This window comes from Setaria viridis, chromosome 4, assembly GCF_005286985.2.
Source record: "Setaria viridis chromosome 4, Setaria_viridis_v4.0, whole genome shotgun sequence".
Lineage (NCBI taxonomy): Eukaryota > Viridiplantae > Streptophyta > Magnoliopsida > Poales > Poaceae > Setaria > Setaria viridis.
The window spans coordinates 34,725,831-34,749,505 of record NC_048266.2 but is presented as its reverse complement, the minus strand read 5'-3'; the positions used below and the strand labels follow the sequence as shown (position 1 = coordinate 34,749,505).

Here is a 23,675-nt window from a genome sequence, read left to right as displayed (position 1 = left end):
TCCAAACACCCACTAACGCGTGCGCAGTACGTGTTCGCCCGGCAATTAAGGGCCCGTTTGTTTGCTAAGGGCTAAACTTTAACCTTGTCACATCGAATGTTCGGATATTAGGAGTATTAAATATAGGCTAATTATAAAACTAATTGCACAGATGGGGCTAATTCGCGATACGAATCTATTAAGCCTAATTAATCCATAATTTGACCATTTGCTAATGATGGATTAATTAGGCTTAATAGATTCATCTCGCGAATTAGCCCAGGACTTCTACAATTAGTTTTATAATTAGCTCATATTTAGTCCTCCTAATTAGTATCCGAACATTCAATATGACGAGAGCTACACTTTAGCCCAGCGATCCAAACACGCCCTAATAATCAGCGCGGGGGGTGGGCGTGGGCGCGCGGGAGTTGCCAGCGTGGGCGTGCAGGAGTCGTCAGTGGGGCACGTGTGAGGGAAAGCGCCCGCGTGGCAGGAAGGTCTGTGCACTTGGTAATATAAAATGCACGTCCTAATTGTAAATGTTTTTGCAACGATATAGTAAGCTTATTGATGTTGCCATATTTTTAATGGGCATACAAATATTTAAATGGTTTTTGTCGAGGAGGACCTGACTAGTTGCAACTATCTTATTACCTTAGTTGTAATTGTGCTATTGTCCTAATTGTAAATGGTTTTTCAACGGCATAGTAACTAGCTTATTACCTTAGTTGTAATTCGACTAACCGTTGCAATTACTCCAGTTGTAACTAGATCAGTGCTCCAGCTGCAATTTGTGATGGTGTGTGCATGTGTTCCTCGTGTAGTTGTTACTAGGTTATTGTCCCAAATGTAATTCGAGGTTCCAAGCAGTTGCAACTTGAGCAAATTTGGTCTGACCCAGCCCAAGCTCACCGTGAGCTAAGCCCAGCTTGTGACCTTTATTTTTTTAATTGTTTTTGAACTAAAAAAGAGCAGGTGGCCCAGCCCGGCCCGAGCCCAGTCGGAAAAAAGCCTGAAATGACAGGCTCGAAAGCTATTCGTGGGCGGGCTTGGTCATGTTTTTTTTGGCCCGAACCATTCCGGGCTTTTTGCCGGCCCAGCCTACATTTTGCTCAGGTCTAGTTGGAACTTGATTAGTCCTCTAGTTGGATTGTGGTTGCGTGTGCACGGCTTCCTAGTGTAGTAATAATTAGGTTATCGTCCTAGTTGTAACTGGGCTACTGTCCTTGTTGCAATTGGAGGACCCGATTAATTACAATTGCTCTAGTTGTAACTAGATTAGTGCCCCAGTTGTAATTTGTGATGACATGTGTAACTAGCTTATTATCTTAGTTGTAACTGAGATATTGATCTAGTTGCAATTGTGGAGATCTTGACCAGTTGCAATTGCTCTAGTTGTTAGTTGTAACTGAATTAGCGCTCTGGTTGCAATTGTGATGCGTATGCATCGCTTCCTAGTTTAGTTGTAACTGGATTATTATGCTAGATGCAATTAGATTATTGTCCTAGTTATAGTTGAAGGAACTGACCAGTTGTAATTGCTCTTTGTTGTATCTATCATCTTGGTTGCAACGACCTTTGTATATTTTCAGTTGCAATTATCTACGTTTCAATAGTTGTAATTGGACATTGATTATAACAACAAATTATTTACACAGTACTTAAAAACTTCAGCAAAATATAGCTTTCATAGTCTCACCTTGTTAAGCGTATTTATTCCAATAAAATGCTCAGACGGATCGAATATGGGGCTTATGGTTTAGAAGATATTGCATTTTAAAGATTGAAATCAGTGAAAAGATTTTGTGCATGCACATTCTCCAGTGGCTAGTGGGATTAACTTGCTTTTTAATTCCTTCCTGGAGTAGAATAGTGAAATGAACTGGATTTTTCGTGAGGAGAATCCGACTCCCTGTATCCTTGTGATAGTCCCTGGATTAGTAGCTATCACATACAGAACTCATTTCAGCATAATATCACATCCATACAATGATAACAGTTTAATTTTATTTATTACATCCCAGAATGTGAGAGTACGATCTGATACATGCTCCTTGGGCTAATCGACAAGAATAAAACCAATGCAGCGGTAGCTAGCTTTTGGAAGCATCTCCATCATCACGATCATCTCCACAGGCATTCTTGAGCGTAGCACCTCAACCCTCAGTCATACCAACCATCGTGGTTGTTGTCGAAGCGGACTCGTAACCTACAAACTCACGAGCCGTCCCCAAGGATTGGGACAGGTTCACGTCACCACCTGTATGCAAGCTTTAAGTGGCCTATTACTAGTGGTCATAAATATATAGTCAAGGAATAGGCTCGGGTTTCCTATGCAGCAATAAGCATAAAGAATAAAACTCCATATCCACCATCCCAATCTCCCAGCACGTCGGGTACACCTGCCTCGACAAGGTCCCTATCACCAATATCCTAACTCCATACTAGGAGCGAGGCAAAGACTCCCTCACTTCGCCTCTCAACAACTACAGCCGGATCCTAAAGGGAAAGGGAGCAGCTTCCCCTCTTCCCGACTACAATTGCGGCTCGCAACACTCAAGTAGCTACAAGGGGGAGGTAGAGATTTCCCAAAAACAATGGAGAGTCATCGCGACACAGGGTTGTCCATGACCGAGGACGTGGCTATACGTATAGCTTTAACTCTGCAGAGTGTGTATACCTGGACGCATCTCGGAGTGAGACAACCGGGGATCAGCCGATTGAACATCACCCTACCAAGCGAAGAACCTGAGAGTTACGATACCATCCTGCATCCGGGCTCAGATGCGATCCCCCACAGAGGACCACCTCGGAACTATGAAGCACTCCCACCGGGACCAATCGAGGGCAAAAGCAAATCAGGGGGGCAAAAAGGTCAGCACCACTCCCTCCTACACTGATACTCTATCCTACGGCAGGTATGGTACTGCACTTGCCAGTCTCGACCCGGGCCTAGATCCATAATTCAGCGAGTGGCGTGCATGTTTAACATATTCCCATGAAGCATGGAGACCCACTCGGTTTCAGACCATGAAGCGTCCCCACATAAGTAGAGACTAAATGTGATACAAATATCAGTCCCAGGAGGCTGATAGCACATTTATTCGACAGATAATTCAGTTACCGTACAACTCCCGAGGGAGTGGGCGTGAGAGCCACGCAGCGATAAGAAGTAAATAAACAACAGCGGCTAACCAAGCTACTGCCAAAAGGCAGCACTCGGGATTACACGGCAGCGGCAGCATCTTGGAAAGGCCAACACCACAGGCAGCGTTGGGTGCGGACACAACCTCTACTCAAGGTCTTCGGCGATGAAGTCCGGGTCTTCCTCTGTAGCAACGAAGCAAGGGTGAGTACGAGCGTACTCAACAAGTCCAACCCCATCCCCGGAGGGGGATACAAACAAGTATATGCACAGGATATAACAAGGATAGGCTAAGGTTCATTTGCAATAAAGCCAGATTTTTCACACATGCACAGGTTTGTTTTCAAACAAGTTTTCAGTAAAGCTTTTCCTTTAGTAACTGAAATATTGACTGGGTTGATCCTACCCAAAGCATCCAAATTTTATTGCTATCGGACTCCCCGTCCGTCATAGCTCACGGCACAACTGCCGGACACTTCCGAAAATCCAACACACACGCACGCACACACACATGTGACCATCCATGCCCGAGTGCTAGTTATGTGACCAAGCCGTAATTCGTCCAATGCCATGGACACGGCTACCCGGATAGGTTTTAACTCTGCAGAGGTTGTACACTTTTCCCACAAGTAGGGTACCGCAGCTCGATCACCTTAGTGTCGGTGCGGATCCTAACAAAGCCATTACCCACCTTAGCTAAGACTGGCTAGTCCTCACGGAAGCACCCAAGGGGTTCACGGCTCGTCCACGAGACCGTAACCGGGACCTAAGTCACCAAGACCTTACTCCTTTTCCATGGGCTCCCGTTGCTCACCAGCACCCCTGAGGACTAACAATTTCAGCTAGTGAGATTTATGCTAAGCCGTTGCCCATACAACGGTCGAGTGGTTGCACGATGTTTGAATTAGGCAAGATGACACATCAACTCGGTCCTTAATCAAGACGAGATGGATATCTCCCAACTTTACTCAACCACTAAGGTACGAGCACAACATTCTGGCATTTCACACAAGAAACGCCCATCCATCCCATCTACACATTTCTTTCCTTTGAACCCGGAAAACCATTTTCCCAATTGAACACACACACACACACACATAGTTATTCTCCAAGTAAACCATCGTAATAATGATTGGAGTTGTGTAATAAATTCCTAAGCGTTCTAGCAGTGGTTATCATCTAAACAGAGCAAGTCATATTTAGAGATAAACATAGGACAACAAGGAACGTTCATAACAATCAAGGGGTGGCTATCCAACCATTTCTTGCAATAAAACAATATGCATTTTATAAAATAGGCCAATAGGTTGTGTTTGAAAAACTAGGTATTAAGTATGCATCAAAGGGTGAGATTGGACTTGCCGTCTTCCAAGCCTTCCGGGAGCTCCGGCTCGTGCTGCTGGTCCTCGGGCTCGGGCTCGCGGTCAAACTCCTCCTCGGGCTCCTCCTCGGGCAATCCGTGATCTACGACACACACAAACGGACACACAAATAAATGAAAGAAAGATTGGTTTTTAACCGTGAGCTCCGAACAGAAAACGTGAACGGAAAATAGGTAGAAAGATTATTTTTGGGAAATTTGGATATAGATCGGCGGAAGTATTCTGGAGGATGTCGTGGTAAAATTTAGGATTAATTGGAGGAAGTTTGGCGCATGAAATGACGGGTTAAACATGAATTAGGGGCTTAAACAGGAGGTTTAGGACTGATTTGTAATAAACCAGGGACCTATTTTAAATACTTTCGGAGGTGGAGGGGTCGATCTGTGAAATAGCCTGAGAGAGAGGTGGAAGGGTCTATGTGTAATTTGGGGAAAGTTGGGGGTGAGATCGGAAAGGAGGGCTTCTTCTTCCTTTCTATCTACCCGGACCAGAGGAAGCGGAGGGGAGGGGCGGCCGGCCCGGGGCGGCGGCCGGGGCTTCGCCAGCGATGAGGGGAAGCGGCGGGGGAGGGTAGAGGAGGTCGTGGTGGCCCCATTTTGCTCCTTACTCTGGGGATTCGGGAAAGGAGGGAGGTGTGGCCAGCGGAGGCTTCGGGCGGCGGCGCACGGATGGGTGCGGCGCACGGGTGGCGGCGGCGGCAGCAGTCGGTGCAGGTGGCGGGGAGAGGGGGTGCGGCGGGTTGTGGCGGTGGTGGCCGGGGCATCGCCCCCTTTTTATAGGCCGGCGAGGGGCGGCCGGTGTCGCGGTGGGGCCGGCGATGGCGTGCGGCGAGCGACGGGCGGCGTACGGCGGAGGTAGGGGCCGAGCAGGCCGGGCCGGTGGCGTGGGTGCTGCGAGGAGTCGTCGCGGTGGTCGGCACGGCAAGGGGTGGGTCCGGTGGCGTGCGGGAGGTGGGGGTCCGGTGGTGGCGCGCCGGGCGGAGTGGCTGGCGGGCCAGACTGGCCGGGGAGCCGGCGCCGGGCGGCGGCACGTGGCCCAGGTGCGGGCCCAAGGCGGCCGGGCGGCGTGGCGCCAGGGGCGTACCGGCGGGGCCAGGAGGGGCCGAGCGCGGGGCGCCTGCGGGACGGCGTGCGGCCCGATGGCGCCGGCGTGGCCGGCGGGGCCAAGGCGGGCGGCGCGGGCCCGGGCGTGCAAGGGGCCGGCGATGGAGGAGTATGGCGCTAGGAAGGGGGGCGCCGGAGTAATGGCGCTGGGGCCGGTGGTTCGGGCGCCAGGAAGAAGAAAAAGAAGGAGAGAGAAGGAGGAAGGAGGAAGAAGAAGGAAGAAGGAGGAAGAAAGGAAGAAGGAAAAGAAAAAGAAAGGGGAGGGAAAAAGAGAAAGAAAAAGGGAGGGGGAACAAGCGGCGATTGCGGCACGCGGTCGGAGCACGCGCGCGGCGTCTAGCGACGGCACGCGATGGAAAGTACGGGCACGGATAAAAAGGTAGGGGTCGGCATGGGTGCCGGGACGGCGAAATCGCCGGGGGAATTCTCGATTTCCGGGAGCTCAGCGGTAAAAAGATTTTAAAGACGATTCTTTAACGGATGATTTTGGTTGGTGATTTCTGCAGATGTTACAGACTAGGACGAGCTCCTAACTCCCAAAGCGTCTCCAGAACGTGGTCCACAACTGCACCCATAACAGGTATCACCACCAACTCCTATGCTCCTCAACTGTGTACTTGCAACAAGTACCAAACAGGAAATGCCTGAGAGTGGACCCCAAGCCCCCAGTCCAAAGATTGGGTTGTGTGAAGCTCACCCCCATCAAGTATCACAAAAACACTTTCTCCTGCCGGTTTTAACCCACTCACACCAAGAATCCTAATCACAATATCCCATACACATGCAAGCATCACACATCGCATATATAAGTAGTATAGTAGTAGGTCAAACAAGGATATAAGGAAAAATGAAGGCTATGCAAGGTTCATCATCATCATGCGAGGAATAAAGCACTAGCATACTAATTTAGCAATGCCTAATAGGTATTCAAATCGAATGGGCATGAACCTGAGTAGTCTTCCTCCTCGTAGTAGTCCTCAAACGGCTCCAGCTCCGGGTTCATCTTCGAGTCTCCGGCAGCTCCTAATTACGCATTTAACATAATTACCAGGAGTTTAGTTGCGAAGTAAACCCAAAAGAGATCCAAAGAAGAACCAAACAAGAACAAAGCCTAGTCTAACGCGTGCTGCATGATTTTAGAAAATTTATGAAACTGGTTTCATATTTTTTGAAATTAGAATGAATTAGTTATGAATTTTTGAAGTTGAAAACATTTTTTGAAATTTCGATAGGATAGGCGAAAATAGGAAATAAAAGGAGTTAGCTGTTAACTGGCCGTAGGTCAACTACAGTCTGGATGCAAACTGCCACAAGGCTTTACAGGTAGCTTTGGAGGTTTATAGGTCGGTGGCTAAGCTGTCCTGGGAGGTTTCTAGTTTCTAGAGACGAAAACTGGAAGCTCCGACTTTGAAGAACCGGAAGTTCTAGTTTGGGACTGGATGTTCCGGTTTGAAATTGGAAGTTCTAGTTTAGGCTAATCGGAATGTTCCGGTTCTAGCTCTCTTAGGGAGGTCTTCCGGGAAAGACTCTGGACGGTTCAGGGTAATTGATCAAAATCGGAACTTCCGATTTGGAAACCGGTAGCTCCGGTTTTCCACGAGTTTGACCGCAGTGAGGTTTGCGCGCGCGCGATTGCGCGGCTCTGGCCACGGCTGTGACACTGCCATGTCGTGTGCGCGGGCACCTGGGCTTCCCAGGGTCGTGGCCCGCACAACTGCGGGAATCGCGATGAGATGGCTCGAAGGCCGGCGGTCATCTAAGCGAGCGAGGCCGTGTAGCTCACCTGGGGGACTTGCTGGCGGGAGGATGGTGGTGCGGTGGCGAGGTGGTGCCGTGCAGGGAGCGCAATAGTGCTGGCGTAGTCGTACGGGCGCGGGCTTGGCGGCGTTCCGGTGGGGCAGCAACAGTCTCCTCCTTCGGCGTCCTCCCCCCTCCTGCGCCCCCTCCTCCCTTCTCCTCTTCTCCAATTGGCGGTGGGTGAAGGGGAAAACCCCAATTGCGGAGGAGACCAAGAGTGGTTGGTGTGCGGGCTCTAATAAACTGCGGCTAGGGTTTCTGGGCGGCTATGGATGGCTGGGCGGCGTGGCGAGCATCCACGGGCACCAGCGCAAAAAGGGGCCGGGCATGGCCGGCATTGTGCGCGGCGCACACGTCACTGTCACGCCCATGCCGCGCGCGTGAGTGCCACGTTGAAGAAAGGAAAACAGTGGCGCGGGCGGCTAACATGCGGGGCCAGGCGGTCAGCGACTGCACCGTGGAGGCGGTTTGGCTAGAAAACCGAAAGTTACGAGATGTGAAAACTGGAAGTTCTGAGATTGGAAAACCGGAAGTTCCGATTTTTACATCTACCTTAGCTCGGGTAGTTAGTTAGGTGGACTGGTGAGATTAGCTAGGTTTGTTTGGGTCCAGGTTAGGTTTAGTTAGTTTTCTATTTTGATTTGTATTTGAATTCCAATTCAAATACAATTTCCACTCAAACAAATCCAAATAAATTCCAAATGAACTCAAATATCCACACTAGCACATAGTACACCTTAGGAATTCAATTTAGTTTATAAATTAATTGTAGAAATTTTAGGAAAGATCAAATGAAGACATTCTTATAGTTTGGAAAATTCACTCTACAAATATAAAATTTTTGAAATTCATATTTTTGCAAATTTAAACATCTCGTAGAAATATAGGACGTTACAAGCAGAGGGTGAGCACGTTGCATGCGCGCCTTACGTCCAGACGCGCTCTGCGCTCCCCTCGGGATGCTTCTTTTTTTTGTTTTTCTTTTTCCCTGAGAGCAGCACAGACGGTCTCGAACTTTTCTCAGCCTCTCGTCGTGTCGCCTCCTCGCAATACCGCCGCTGCCATCCACCTGCGGCACGCGACGCGTGAGCCGCGAACGCTGCCTCCGTTTGCCCACACTGCGCGAGAGCTGCCTCCTCCTCCTGCATGCGTGGGCGTGGCGCCGATTGCCGTCCGTGGCTTCATTAATCTTTGTTTTTTTACTGCCAGACTGGTGCATGCACCATGCATGGCAGCGGGCACGCGAGCAAAGCTGCGGCCTGCAGGGCGTGCGAGCGGCGTCGGCTTCCGGGCGCGCTGGGCTGGCCTAGTGTGTGGGGGCTGCCGGGTGCGTGGAGGGGCGCGCGGGCTGCTAGGTGGTCTGGAGTCGATCTGGCGCGTGGGCTCGCGTGAACCGGCGGGTGTCTGCTTTTCTTACGTAAAATGCACGGATCCATTTTAACCTCGTCAATATATATATATATATATATATTTGAAGTCCTTCCACCACCTCATAATACTTTGGTCAACTAAGGCACAAATTTGTTCTCTACCTCTATTACATTTCTTCACTACTGATAGTGATGCGTAGTACCAGGTCTTATCCTCATGGATAAAAGTTCTTTGCCTACTTGATGAGTACCAAGAGTTTATGCAAAATGATGTTTGACAAAGGTAGCCTTGAAGGTCTTTTCCAAGTCTACTTCAAGCGCACCCCGGTCAAACACTTTGTAGATGAAATGTTTTTCATATATGCTAATCAACTTGATCAATTGAGGCATGAATTTGCTCTAGCTATTTTTGTTTCTTTTCTTTTCCACTTATGCCAATTTGAATAATTTGGTTGTAGTATGCTGTTGTATGCTCTTTTGTGTTGGTAAATGATGACCACAACATGCATTTCTAGTTTCACTATTACTTGCAGTAAATGAGTGATAGAAAATGCAATCATCTTCAAATGAGTGCAATGTGTTTTTCCCATTTACGTAGAACAAGTATTTGAAATATTGATCCCAACTACTTTATATTTGATCATATGTGAATATTATATTATTGTAGCTGTTATGTAGATGAACTTGGGAGGAAATTGTAATTTGCATATGAATCGTACTGTCAATTGTGATTTTTTTTCCTAACAGCACGAGCAAGGCTATAATTAGCACCAGTACAGAAATTCTAGTATCCCTATCAGCCTGCAATCAGCACCGGTAGCGTATAACTGGGTGTGGGCAGCGATAATCAATACCCGTGTCGGTTTTGGCACCTGCATGGATACTGTCATATATGTCGCCTCCATAGTATATTAGTGTTGGTTCGATAACTGGCAGGATGAGCTGAGGATGGGAGCCGGTTAGGATAAAGATTTCTGCGATAGCATCTGGATTAGCATGAACTGGATAGCCATGCCTTTGTCACATTTCCTATTCCCATTGACATCTCTGGCAGCATTCATCTTCGATCGCTGCTTTCAATAATCCTTCTTGACTTGGCACCTGAAAGAACAGAAAAATATAGGTGGCGTTGTGCATTTTCTACATCTACATGCAAAAATGCTATATGTCAAATACCTCGTTCTGACCCTTAATTGAGGCCCCATAGCCGGAAGGGGCCGATGAGATGGGCCACGGGTCATGCCACATGCCTAGATGCCGAAGCATGATCGCAAGAGAGAGAAAGAGAGCTCAAACCTCCTCAGGTTGTAGGGCTTTTTCCTTCCGGGGGACTCGAACCTGGAAAAAAACCCCTTTACGTGTGATCTAGTCTTTGAAAGCAACTCTCACGCTCCGAATCCCTGTCATCAAATCTAAGTCTAGTCACTAGGTGTGCCGACAAGAAATCGACAACATTATATAAATATTCCCTCGGGCATATTATAAATTTAGAAAGTAAAGCTTCATGTTTTTCTTTATCAACATCTAGTTAAATTTTGCATGCTTAGTGTATAAAACTTGGTATGATAAAGTTTTTTTTTAATATGACACTGATTTTGTAGCAATCATGATATATTGTGAGAGAAACTGATATCTTTAAAGACCTTTTGAAATCATAGTACGCCTAATAAAACGAATGGCCCCAAAGAAAATCGTAATAATGGAAAGCCTGCTTCTCTAACTAACTTATGGATTAGGATCTAATTTATCGGGCTAACTAGACTTTGCTCAACCAGCCTTTCTACTTGGTAGCCCCTGGCCCCTGGCCTCTCTTTAGTAAGATTCTCAAAGAATTTGTTCAATCTTTTATTGCCCAAATGCGGATAGCTTTAGTTTTTATTCTTAGAGAACTGTTTTGTAGTGGTCCGCCTCTCTTTTGTAAGATTCCTAGAGAATTCGTTCAATTATTATTTTATTCGTCAAATGGGGATAGCTTAATTTTTTTATTCTTAGAGAGTTCAATTGTTTCAGAAAAAAGAAGTTATCCCAAAGGAGCACTTATTGTCCTTCGATCATCTCTGGTATCAGGCAAAAAAAAAAATCTAAGATTCTAGAATGACATACACTAAGAATATTTTTTAGAAACTGAAACAAACATAGATACACAAGATCTGAAACAATTAATTGATTTGAGGTTACTAAGAAAACATAACACAATGATACTATGCCCTGTGTTACCTGTTGTCATTTTACAATGTATTGGGACACTTAGGCATCGCCAGCAGCATCTCGATCTCGATCGATCGGTAAAGATATGCCACCTTGTATCTTACCATATGACCTTCACCTTTGCTTTGGAGAGTGATTGCTTAGCTTTATACTGGCACCTGCAGCTAAACGATGCAAAGCATATAGGAACACGTTACTATACGTTAACATCACTGCCAACACACGTTGAAAAAAAAAGGGAGGAAAGGTAGACGGAAGCCGGCAAAGTGCCAAGCAACCATGTATGTCAGCATTGATTTGTCAAGAACTCTCAAGATCAAGACAACTTGGGGTCAAACGCACAGAAAATCCAACTGAAGTGTAACAAACATGTCATGTAGTGTATATCGTCTGTTTCGTGCCAACAACCCAACATGTTTACATCATTTCTTCATCCGGATGTGACGGCGATCCGGGCGAAATTTATGTGCAGATAACCTTGGAAAAATGAATAAATTGGACATAGCCACAAGCTGTCAGGCAGACTGCAAAAGATAGAGACAAGAAGTCATCAAGTTTGTATGCAGTATAAAAATTACCCCAGCAAGACTTCAACTCTGCCGCACCCAACCACTGCAAGTCAGCAACGCCTCAGCTTGCCATGGCCACCACCAACGGCGGCGGCGCAGCAGCGAACCATGCCGCGAACGTCGCTGGCCGTGACCACGTCGTCATCTTCCCCTTCATGGCGAAAGGCCACACGCTCCCGCTGCTCGACTTCGCCACGGCCCTCTCCACCCACCACACGAGCCTCCGCGTCACCCTGCTCACCACCCCGGCCAACCGCGCGTTCGCCGCCGGCCGCCTGCCCCCGTCGGTGGCGCTGGTCGAGCTCCCGTTCCCGTCCCTGCCGCCGCTACCCGCGGGGATCGAGTCCACCGACGCGCTCCCGTGCCCGTCCCTCTACCCGGCGTTCCTGCGCGCCACGGCGCTCCTCCGGGGACCCTTCGCCGAGTTCCTGGCGTCGCTCCCGGAACCACCGCTCGTGCTCGTCTCAGACTTCTTCCTCGGGTTCACGCACCGCGCCGCGGCCGACGCCGGCGTCCGACGCGTCGTGTTCCACGGCATGTCCTGCTTCTCCATGGCCATCTGCAAGGCGCTCATCGTGAACCCGGCTGCGGCGGCGGCCAGCGGCGAGCCTGCCGGCGCTCCGTTCCACGTGCCAGGCATGCCGGAACACGTGGCGATCACGGCGGACGAGGTCCCCGACACGGTGGTGAAGTTTGGCAACCCCGAGGACCCCGTGGTCCGGTTCCTCATCGACGACGTCGGCTTCTCCGACGTGCTGAGCTGGGGCGTCCTGGTCAACAGCATCGCCGCGCTAGACGACGACTACGTGGCGCCACTCGAGTCGTTCTACCAGTCCGGCGCCCGCGCCTGGCTCGTAGGCCCGCTGTTCCTCGCCGCCGGCGACACGTCGGAGCTCGAGGAGGAGGAGCAAGATCCCGACGGCTGTCTTGCCTGGCTCGACGAGAGGGCGGCGCAGCCGGGATCGGTGGCCTACGTGTCGTTCGGCACGCAGGCCCACATCTCCGATGCGCAGCTCGATGAGGTAGCGCACGGGCTGGTGCAGTCCGGCCACCGCTTCCTCTGGGTCGTCAGGTCGGACACGTGGTCGCCGCCGGCGGACGTGGGCCCCAACGGCCGGATCGTCCGCGGGTGGGTCCCGCAGAGGAGCGTCCTGGCCCACAGGGCAGTGGGAGGGTTCGTGAGCCACTGCGGGTGGAACTCGGTGATGGAGAGCCTCGCGGCCGGGAAGCCCATCCTGGCGTGGCCGATGATCGCCGAGCAGCACCTCAACGCGAGGCACGTCGCGGACATCGTCGGCGCCGGCGTCAGGATCCACACGAAGGCCGGCGGCATGGCGGCGGTCGACGTCGTCGTCGGGAGGGTGGAGGTCGAGGAGAAGGTCCGGACGCTGATGGACGCCGACGGCGAGGCCGGGAAGAAGATGCGGGCGAGGGCGGCGTGGGCGCGGCGAGCGGCGAAGTCAGCGGTCGGCGAAGGAGGAACTTCACGTGTCGCGTTGGGAAAGCTAGTGGACGAGCTTCAGAGGACCTACGGTGACGTCGTCGATGAAGGGAAAATGTAGTTGCTCATTTGTTGAAGTCTGAAGTGACAGAAGTGTCAAACTACTACAGTACTGCACTTCCTTTAAAGTTTTCTATTTTGTCCTGTATTCCTCTATGTACCTCAGCCCTTGAATATGATCGTGCAGGTATCCTAACGAATAATGCTGAGATTTGAAAGTCAGAGGATTGAAGTTACAAGTTTGAGAGTATTATAGTCATCAGATGCACTACATTTTAAGGTGTCGATTCTACACTTGTGTTCAATTTTTTCAGATTATCCATTTGGGTGCTCGTGCAGAGGTGCAGAAAAACAATGTAAAATGTCAAAAGAATGGTGCGATGAGTTTGCCATCATATCTATCTATTATCTTAATACAACAGTGTTAAAAGAAGTCACCGCGTTCGTCGAGAGAGTTTAGAAATTACCACGTTAATCAAGAAAAGAGAAGAGTATACACTGTTGGATTTTATAAAAATCTAAGGGTTCATACTACCTCAAAGAGTCAATGTCCAATACGATGAAATTTATATTAAAAGAAAGAATGTTCAGTACGATGAAAGATTTATATTACGTTCGTCTCCTCTCCAGGTAATAAAAGAATAGCAGGCCAAATTTCCTTCCAAAATAACTGCCCAATTTTATGGGTGCAGTAGGAAAGTAAAATATGTGAATAAAAAAGGAAATCACTGCCCCCTTGATACATACACCGCTGGCCTACATCGCTAAACGGCTCTACATCAAGTATGCAGTAGGAGGTTGGTTCGCTACAACTTTGTAGGGCGTGCAGCATCTCCAAGGCACAAATACTGCGGGGAAGCTCGCAAGCTAATAACATTGCCAATAACATGTATTCCCGTTATCATGTGCATAGAAAAAAAAGGCATGCCATTTTCACTGTGCCTGCAAACATGTTGCCGAGTATCACGACGACGTCCATCGACCTCTCGCAAAGGCCATTGTCTTAATGAATGGATGGAGAGCGTGTGCAACCTCGCGCCACTACCTCATATGCCGCTAGATCCCAATACAAGATTATGTACTGAATCATAAGACTAGATTCCAATTTAAGATTACAAATGTTTGCTTTCTTTTTTCCCGAAAGTCCTTGGTCATTGCCGGCTTGAATTAGTAAGGAGAAAGTAAGGTGTACGCGTTCTATGGTAGGCCTGCTAATGGGTTGAAACCCGCCCCAATCCACCCCAACCCGCAATAAATTAACTCATTCACCCACTCCACCCCGCTCCATAATTCTATTGTGTAAATCCAACCCAACCCGCCCCACAAATTGATATAACCCGTGGGTTTGGTACATGAACCTATAAATTTATACAAACCTCATGTTCACACCTTAAAAGTTTAGAGAAATTGTCTAAAATTTGTTGCAGATATATTATTTGACAGTCCGTTACTTTGTGCAAAACAGTACGGTTAGACTTATATGTGGGCCCGCGTCAAGAGTCAGACCCTAAAACTAAAACCTCGCATTCACACTTTAAAATTTTGGAAAAATTGACCGAGATTTGTTGCAGATGAATTAGTTTGACAGTCCGCTACTTTGTGCAAAGCAGTGCGGCTGGACTTATATGTGGGCCCCGCGTCAAGAGTCGAACCCTAAAATTAAAACCTCGCGTTCACACCTTGAAATTTTGAGAAATTGACCGAAATTTGTTGCAAATAAATTAGTTTGACAGTCCGCTACTTTGTGCAAAGCAGTGCGGCTGGACTTATATGTGGGCCCCGCGTCAAGAGTCGGACCCTAAAATTAAAACCTCGCGTTCACACCTTGAAATTTTTGAGAAATTGACCGAAATTTGTTGCAAATAAATTAGTTTGACAGTCCGCTACTTTGTGCAAAGCAGTGCGGCTGGACTTATATGTGGGCCCCGCGTCAAGAGTCGGACCCTAAAATTAAAACCTCACGTTCACACCTTAAAATTTTGGAGAAATTGACCGAAATTTATTGCAAATAAATTAGTTTGACAGTCCGCTACTTTATGCAAAGCAGTGCAGCTGGACTTATATGTGGGCCCCGCGTCAAGAGTCTGACCTTAAAACTAAAACCTCCTGTTCACACCTTAAAATTTTTAAAAAATTATCAAAATTTATTGCAGTTGAATTAGTTTAATAGTCCGCTACTTTGTGCAAAGTAGTGCGGCTGGACTTATATCATGGCCTCACGTCAAGAGCTGAAACTTGAAAGTTAAACCTATGAGTTAAACCCATACAAATTCAAACAAAAAACCACATTCAACCCGCCCGAACCCGCATTTCTGATATACCCAACCCGTCCCAACCCATTAGATACTAAAACCCATTTTAACCCATTCAAACACACCCCGCGTCACAACCCGCCCCATAAAACCCATTTCAACCCGCCCCACTACCAGGCCTATTCTATGGTAGAGTAAATCCTAATACAACAGTGTTAATTAAATTAAAAGAGGGTCAGAAATTACCATGTCAATCAGAAAAGGGAAAGAACATGCACCATTGGATTTTAGGAAGATCTAATAGTCTAAGCTAATCTAAAAGGATCATATCGACTACGACTAATAAATATTTAAATGAAATTAGAACAGGAAAGTTACCTACCAGATATGGTACGGGAATGACTCTACAATCCTATATTGATAGGATATGGTAGGGATGGAAATAAAGACGCGTTTGGAAATAAATCTTTTCTCAATTAAAAAGTGAGCGCATGGAGAAATCAAACACATTTTAAAATATTTTTAATTAGTTTTTGTGTAGCAAAACACTTCTCTTTTCCAGCAAAATTACAACAAAAATGCACCGGCACAAATGATTTTCATTTTCGCCATTTTATCATGCATTATTCTTCAATATAATCAATTAATATCATAGTATCATTATTAAAATGCCACCACATTCGTCGAGAGGGCATACAAGTGTGGATGTCGGACAATGGGAGTGTGTAAATCATTACCGATAGCTTGCACCTTGAACTCGTGCCAACTTCGTGCAACACTAAGGGCCAAAAGATGCATAGCCGCTTGCAGGTGACTACAAAGCTATGGTGTAGGTGAATGATTGGTAGGAGAGAGAAAAAATTGACAGATCCTATAGACAAAATCACCCTGAAGGGCCCTGTTGGCACTGGCAATCGGGAGGTAGCCGCATGACCATATATAAGGGCAGGTGAGAAGGAGAACACTCGGGACACTTCAATCAAGTCTAACGAGAAACATGGTGACTGTCCAATGATGAGGCCACCGTGCTTAGCTTCACGCGATCTCGTTCATGACAACTATCATCATTGGAACCAACTCTATTGACAAGCGCCTAAACTGAAACACACCGGCACCGTGACCATCACGAAAACCACACTGCCCTAGATATAACTTAGGGCCGGTTTGGCTCCAGCTTGTTAAAATTTAACACCCGTCACAACGGATGTTTGGATACTATTTAGAAGTAATAAACATAGACTAATTACAAAACTAATTGCACAAATAAAGTGTAATTCGCGAGACGAATCTATTAAGCCTAATTAGTCCATGATTTGACAATGTGGTGCTACAGTAACCATTTGCTAATGATGGATTAATTAGGCTTAATAGATTCGTCTCGCGAATTAGCACAGGATTCTGCAATTAGTTTTATAATTAGCTCATGTTTAGTTCTCTAATTAGCATCCGAACATCCGATGTGACACTGTTAAAGTTTAGCACCTCATATCCAAACAGCCCCTTAATGTCATAAGTGCCCTGCAAGAGATTTAGTAGAGAGAGAGAGAGACGCGTATTCAATCAGGCATTGTTGTCTGTTGCTGACCTACGCTGCCACAAGAGAGTAGGGCTTATAGTAAGGGGATGTTTGGGAGGAGGAGGCTAAATTTTAGCTCCCGTCACATCGAATGTTTGGACACCAATTAGGAGTATTAAACCTAGACTAATTACAAAACTAATTACACAACCCCTAGGCTAAATCGCGAGACGAATCTATTAAGCCTAATTAGTTCATGATTTGACAATGTGGTGCTACAGTAACCATTCACTAATGATGGATTAATTAGGCTTAATAGATTCGTCTCGCGATTTAACCTAGGGGTTCTGCAATTAATTTTGTAATTAGCTTATGTTTAGTCCTCCTAATTAGTATCCGAACATCCGATGTGATAGGGTTAAAGTTTAATCCCCTCCTCCCAAACACCCCCTAAGAGACAAACCAATGGGAGGAAAGGACAACAATGAGAGATATAGAGGGCAATTGGAAAGACTAGCAGTTGGATCCAGCAGTAGAGCAATCAATCCAATGGTAGAGCAACTTTAGGGTAGGAGCAGCAGCCACAAGATGGTGATTCAAAGGTAGAGAGGAACGTGGAGGGCAGCGGGAGCGAGAAGACCAATGTCTGTGATGTCTGTGAGGGCTTAGGAAGCATCGTCATGTACATGCGGGCTGGGATGTGGCAGTCGATGGTGTCGTGTTAATTGTGGCCTAGATTAAGTAGCATGATTAGATCGGTGATAATGGCGTCAATGAAAATGTGGTTTTTGAGTACGCGTATGACAACATATAATCAATTATAGATGATGGATTAAGCAGAATGATTAGATCAGTGACAGGGACTATGTAGTTTGCAAGAGCTACGTTGATGCCAACTGAGCAACCAACAAGTCTACAAGATTCATGTAATACATGTGTAAATTTAGTTTATATACTTATTTCAACAATATAGAGCATCAAAAGGAAATTGGTTTTGATTAAAAATATAAAGATACGTGGTTGTATGTATAGAATAATCTAAAGCAATTGTTTTTAGGGCATCTAAAATTATTGTTTGGAAGAGATGAAAGAGTCTATTATAAGAAGAATGGGTTTTGAATTTAACCGCACTATATGTACTTTGTATATATTACTATTATACTCGTATATATCATATATGTACTTTGTCGCTTCTTCCATGCTTGTTCAAGCTTGTAGTGTTTTAAATGCCGTAGCAAGTAAACTGGGCCATCGAGGAACGCGAGTCGAGGTCGCATGGCATGCAACGACTTTGAGCTCGTATAGTTGATGTATTTCCTCGCCTGCCCCTGCCGTCCATGGAAGTTCATTAGCCTGGTCTCTCACAAGAAATGGTATTTGCATGTGACCTAGCGTGCATAGGCCTAGGCCGGCCGGCCTACTTGGCTTGTCCGTCTCCAGAGCACAAGCCACCAGCCACCGCCGTCCCAGCAGCAGCCGCGCGGCCACAGCTGAGCAGGAGGACCAGGGAGGAGCCGGCAGAACTCCGACGTCTTCTTTATTATTGTACACGTTGGATTGTCCGGTGCTACTATATTTTCTTCATCTTATCATGCAAACCCTCTTAAGTAAATAAGCTTAATCCGATGGTACTGAGCTAGGGCGTCGGATCATTTGGTACCTTTTTCTTTTTCTTGCCTTCAACACTTAGTTGTCCTACGCTTACAAAAACGACACCGTCGTATTATTTGGTGGCCTTGTATATGTACAGCCGCCTCCTGTAAACATGAAAGAAGTCCTCCAATGGCTTCAATGCAATTGAGGGCTTCTACTACTACAATGGTTTTGCCTTGTTTCGCAGCAAGAGACGCTGCTCGAGCACCACCCACAACTCTGCACCTCCTCCACAAGTTCCAAAGCAAGAAGGAAGATGAGAAACCGTCCAAAGATGCTTCTCCTCCAGGTCAGGCTAAAGTTGATGGTACCAGCTACTAACAATGGGGCTGCAGGTCATTATGATGTTACGTACTAGCTGTGATGTGAAAACGACGTTATCGCAGGCATCGACGATGGAAGCAGCGATGAAAACTACAACCAAGGTTCCTATGGCCACAACAATGTCAACATGAAGTGAAAGAAGGATCCATGGAAAGACTGGAGGAAGCCAGTGAAGGTGCGGTAAGTCATTGCAGCAAGCAAACGTAAATTGCTTACACATCAGGGGCAGAAGAGAAGTTTGCTTCGCTCTTTTCTTGCTCCATAGCTTTCTTTTCTTTTTCCCGGTATTGTTGTTGACTTAGCTTGGCGTATAATAAGCATAGCTTTGTTGTTTCCAGTAGTAAGGCTACTACAATACCAATAGCAGAAGCCTCTTTTGTGTGGATGTGTTTACCATCAGTTTAAGGATCAATAATATGCTTATTCTTTTTTATTATATTTGTGAGTGAATGTTTGAATGTTGATGGAACTTCTTTGAGCGTAGAATTCCACACGAGCAAAGCAAATGTGTGTTTTGTTGAAAAACATACACCAGTTGGGCTATTATAATTATTGCTGGATCTAATTAGGCAGATTGCTAGTTATGGGTCACTTGCACATTACAAGGAAGTTGATTATATTATTCAGTGAAGAGTTTTGGTGCCACGCAGGTTTTTCACCAAATTGAATCATCATGGCTAGTGTGTTAACAAGAGGGGAATCAGCAGCGTGCAACGGTTGCATGTCTAAATGATGCAGTTCTGTTCATGAGCCACGAAGACCGAGAGTACAAACCAGTTAGTTAATTCATCAGCTTTCTTTGGATTTCGATTGTTGATGATGACCTTGTGTTCTCCTCAATCATGCAGCAAATCAGCAATGAATGATAGTGTACATCGGCTAGAAAAATTCAGGATACTAGCTAAACTTTGTACTGGATTTGATTATCGTTTCATTTAAATAAATTTTGCGCAGATGATTCCATTTTTTAGGGGAAGATCAATCCGTTTTTCATTCAAGTTGCATCCATGTTTGCTGAGTTCCTAATGCCGCATTCAAACAAGACTTGCAAGTGCCAACCATACAAAAAGTGAACGGTATCCGGAATCTTAAAAAAAAATACTCAGCATATATTGCAATAGTTAAGTATTAATGTTATAATTATTATTTCTGCATATTTCACAAGGAATGTTGCATGAAAAATATAGTTCATGTTGCGGTGGGAATTTTCTATCCCAAAGTCGAACAACGTGGTTATTTTTACACATTATTTTTCATGTTGCAAACATTGATCGCTGATATTGTACTAGATAATTTTTAATATTTTATCGGAACATCCGATGAAAAATTTTCCATCGGACGATCCAAGCGCTAATAGCGCTGAAAAGTGAAAGAGCTTGCGGGGCCAAACGTCGGATGAGATTTCTATGTGCAGAGGGACTCCTACTGGCACATGGGCCACTTCCCCAAATGTCACAATAATATACGGCGACTCTGACGTTAGAGGATCCCATCACCAAATGGAGCAGGTCCAAGCATAAAAATGAATGCAATACATTATAATGGAAATAAGTGATAATTTCCAATAGAATTACAAAGTCATATGTATCTACATATGAAATCACCAATCTATCATCCATCAATGGGTAATATTAAGGGCATCTTGTGTATAAAATTTCATTGTAGCATATGGTGACATAGATAGTGAGCCTTCTTCAATAGGATCATATATGCAAAATATTTTGTTTTTTGAAACAAACTGGCAGGAGAGCTACCAATTATATTAAAAAGAAGGGTATCCCACATGGGTCTTGGCTAGATCAAAAAAGGAGGAAAAAGAGAAAACCGTGGCGCAAGACTAGCTAAGTCCGGCCGGCAAGGGTGGTGAGGTGTTTAGCCCCCCGCCATCGTCCAACTATCTAATTCATCTCTAGCTCTAAAGAAAACTCTGTCGCTTGTGGATTCTTTTTGATAAAAAATCCTCATGTTCCTCTCCTTCTAGATTACCTAGAAGGTAGATTAAGCAGCAGAGGCCTTTTCGCGAGCTTGTAGCTGATCTTGCTCTACTCGTCCACCACATATGGAGATCACCGTCATGTTGCGTCTATTCCCTCGGGTGCAATGCTGGGATTGCTAGCCACTCCATGATGGATGCCCATATCTTCTTAGTGAATCTGCAGTCAACAAAAAGATGATATGCAGAATATTTTGGTTTGTCAACAAAACGAGATTCTCACAAATGTGAGACTGTGGTTGATAAAATGTCAAGCAGAATCTGTAAACAATTGAGCCCTAAAGTAGCTAGCTAAAGGCAGCATGCTCCATGCTGCCAAATGAATTTAGTTGCCACACCAAAATTTGCTACTTATAACATGGAACCTGAGAAGGAAAAAGAGAAGTGCGAAGGAACATAAACTTGTTAGTTGTTACAGCATAGAACCAGGAAAAAAAGGAACTTGCTACTTGTTATTAGTTGACCCACATAAAATGTTTAAAAATGTTATGCAGCTACAAGAAAAAAAGATTTAAATAGTATTACAAAGCAGTACTGACATGGTTCTGCTTGATACCAAGAGCAAAGGAAGCTTATGGGACATAAAAGCGAAAAAACACAAAGATAAACTACTGGAAAACAATATAAAATCAGTCAATAAGAGCTGCAAGTACTATTAAAAAAGGTTCTACGCGAAGGATTTCAATCCCAAGATTTTCAGTGAGGATGAAACACAGATATAGCGAACCAAAAGGCAAGGAATCTAGATTGGAAGCTTTATAATTGATCAGACTTTACTATTCTAAGGAAAACTTAATGATAAATGATGTAGGATATATAGTCAAATTTTAGTAGCTCCTACCATGGATGACCATGATTTTGGTCTAAGGGATAACCAATTACTACTCTTTACTGCTTATTAAAACAGGTGGTGGATGGTTCTATACTCAAGGATCATTTGTGCATTGATCTATGTATGCTTATATGTGTGCAGGGATGATCTTCTGTGCCGAGTTGTACTCTTGTGGTTTCCTTGTGCCTTAATAATCGACTATATGTAAGTTTTAGATTTAGGAACAATAACTTACAAAACTTTAATTATCTCAACAGAAAGAATCTAGAAATTCTTTTTTCATTAAAGTTGTTGCAACGGACGAACACCATAACTAGTTAACAAAAAACAAGGAGCAGCAAATTTTTATCAAATGCCGACTTAATAATAAGAATTTGCCTACCATAGAACCATCCACCACCTGGCAAACTATTTGAGACTCGCAAATATTTGTTTGCGCTAGGAGCCTAAGACTACACAAACCTAGCTAGTTGGACAGTCAGCCATAGTTCTGCTTATAGTTGTCACCTTATATATATGAAATAGAGTTAAAGAAAAATATATTTGATTCCGGCAAGGTGCATAGGAAAATTTGATACAAGTTGTAATAGAATAAAGGTGGTACTACTTTAAAGTTGGATTCTTATATTAATTGAAGGCAGCAGGCATGTACTAATATAAATATTCTAATAAAGAAGAAAATAAGATAAAAATACAACTCAATGTTGCATTTAGATTCCTTTTGTCTTCAAAAGCTACTTCCTTTATGCAACGAAACATCTAAATATGTTGCATTAGATGCTCCGTCCTTTTACGATAGATATTTTTGGATTTTGCAAGTGCTGCAGAGGTATGCATTTTGTGGGGTTGCATGATCGATTTTTGGGTTGTTTAACTATTGCAATATCTGGTTTTGATGTTTCGATCATCTATTATTTTTTCTATATTGCAATGATTTTTTAGTGTTTCACTGACTCCGCACCAGTTGCGGCAATCCGAGAAAATCCGCTTCCATAACAGCATTCGTGTAATATTCGCTCCGCTCCGCATCCGACAAAAAAGAATGGGCGAGGATGTGGAAAAATTATTATCCGCTCCGATCCAATCCGCTTTCATCCCTAACGACGACTAACCGAAGATTTTCACCCGTGGAAGACGAGGATGTGGTCATCGAGAAGAAACAAGGCTCTGGCTCTATGGCGCACTGGGAACTCAACCTGCTGCCTTCCCTTGCATTCCTCTTTCCTATAAATACGGCCTCCAAAGATCACAATGCTACATCAAGATTCAAGCGGCAGCGTAACTCCAACTCACAGGGACTGACCTAGGGACAAGCATCTAGCTAGCGGCCGGCCAGCAAAAGTGCGATGGCGTCCTCCACCAAGACCGCCCGTCTCCTCGCGCTCCTGCAGATCGCGCTGCTCGTAGTGGCCATGGCCAGCTCCGTTTGCCACGGAGCCCGCGACGCTGGTTGGCCCATCGTCCATGCTGCTACTTCCTTCATACGAGTATATGTTTGCTAATAAGTACAGTAATAACCATGGGTGCTCCCAACAGCGTGTATTTCAGGGATAGATCGCCCCGGCTGTTTGAAACCTACCTATCCCTGCGTGCACCGTCCCGGCACTCTGTGGCCCCGTTATGGGCCTGGTATCCCCTGCGGCCATCGTGTTCCACCGTATCCTCATCATACACCCGCTGCGGCTCCACCACCGAATGGAGAGATCCCATGGCCTTGATGGCTGCCTTGAGCCCTTGATCACGTTTCAATGGTGTGTACGTAAGGTAAAAGAAAAGGTTGACAATGCCAACAGTAGCCTAAACGGATAGTACTCCAGAAATGAACACCGTACGGTACTGAGCTACGCGGGTTGTAACACCGTCTCTCATGTACTTATGTTTATCGCTATGGACTGAATAAAACTGGAGTGAAATAATGAACAAACTTATTAAGTGAAGATGGTCCGCGCTAAGTTAAGTTAAGTGAAGAATACTCCCGTATTTAAAGTAACGCTTCCTGCTCATTTCCTATTTGTAAACTACGGAAAACATTCAGGCAAGAAAACAAA

General features: G+C 45.7%; 1 protein-coding gene and 1 long non-coding RNA gene across 2 annotated transcripts; both read left to right on the top strand.

Moving 5' to 3' along the window:
• Window positions 1-11,388: 11,388 nt before the first annotated feature.
• LOC117851666 (UDP-glycosyltransferase 90A2) lies at window positions 11,389-13,279 on the top strand. Its single transcript, XM_034733534.2, has 2 exons — window positions 11,389-13,166; window positions 13,245-13,279. Exon 1 carries the CDS (start codon window positions 11,628-11,630, stop codon window positions 13,116-13,118), a length of 1,491 nt encoding a protein of 496 aa, XP_034589425.1. The 5' UTR covers window positions 11,389-11,627; the 3' UTR covers window positions 13,119-13,166; window positions 13,245-13,279.
• Window positions 13,280-22,481: 9,202 nt separating this feature from the next.
• On the top strand, window positions 22,482-23,564 carry LOC117853917 (uncharacterized). The gene is made up of 2 exons (XR_004640149.2): window positions 22,482-23,076; window positions 23,164-23,564. It is a non-coding gene; the product is annotated as an uncharacterized lncRNA (long non-coding RNA).
• The last annotated feature ends 111 nt before the right edge of the window (window positions 23,565-23,675 follow it).

Excerpts from the sequence above, each read along its gene's own strand:
- LOC117851666 (XM_034733534.2), top strand. The coding sequence starts at position 11,628 with ATGGCCACCACCAACGGCGGCGGCGCAGCAGCGAACCATGCCGCGAAC.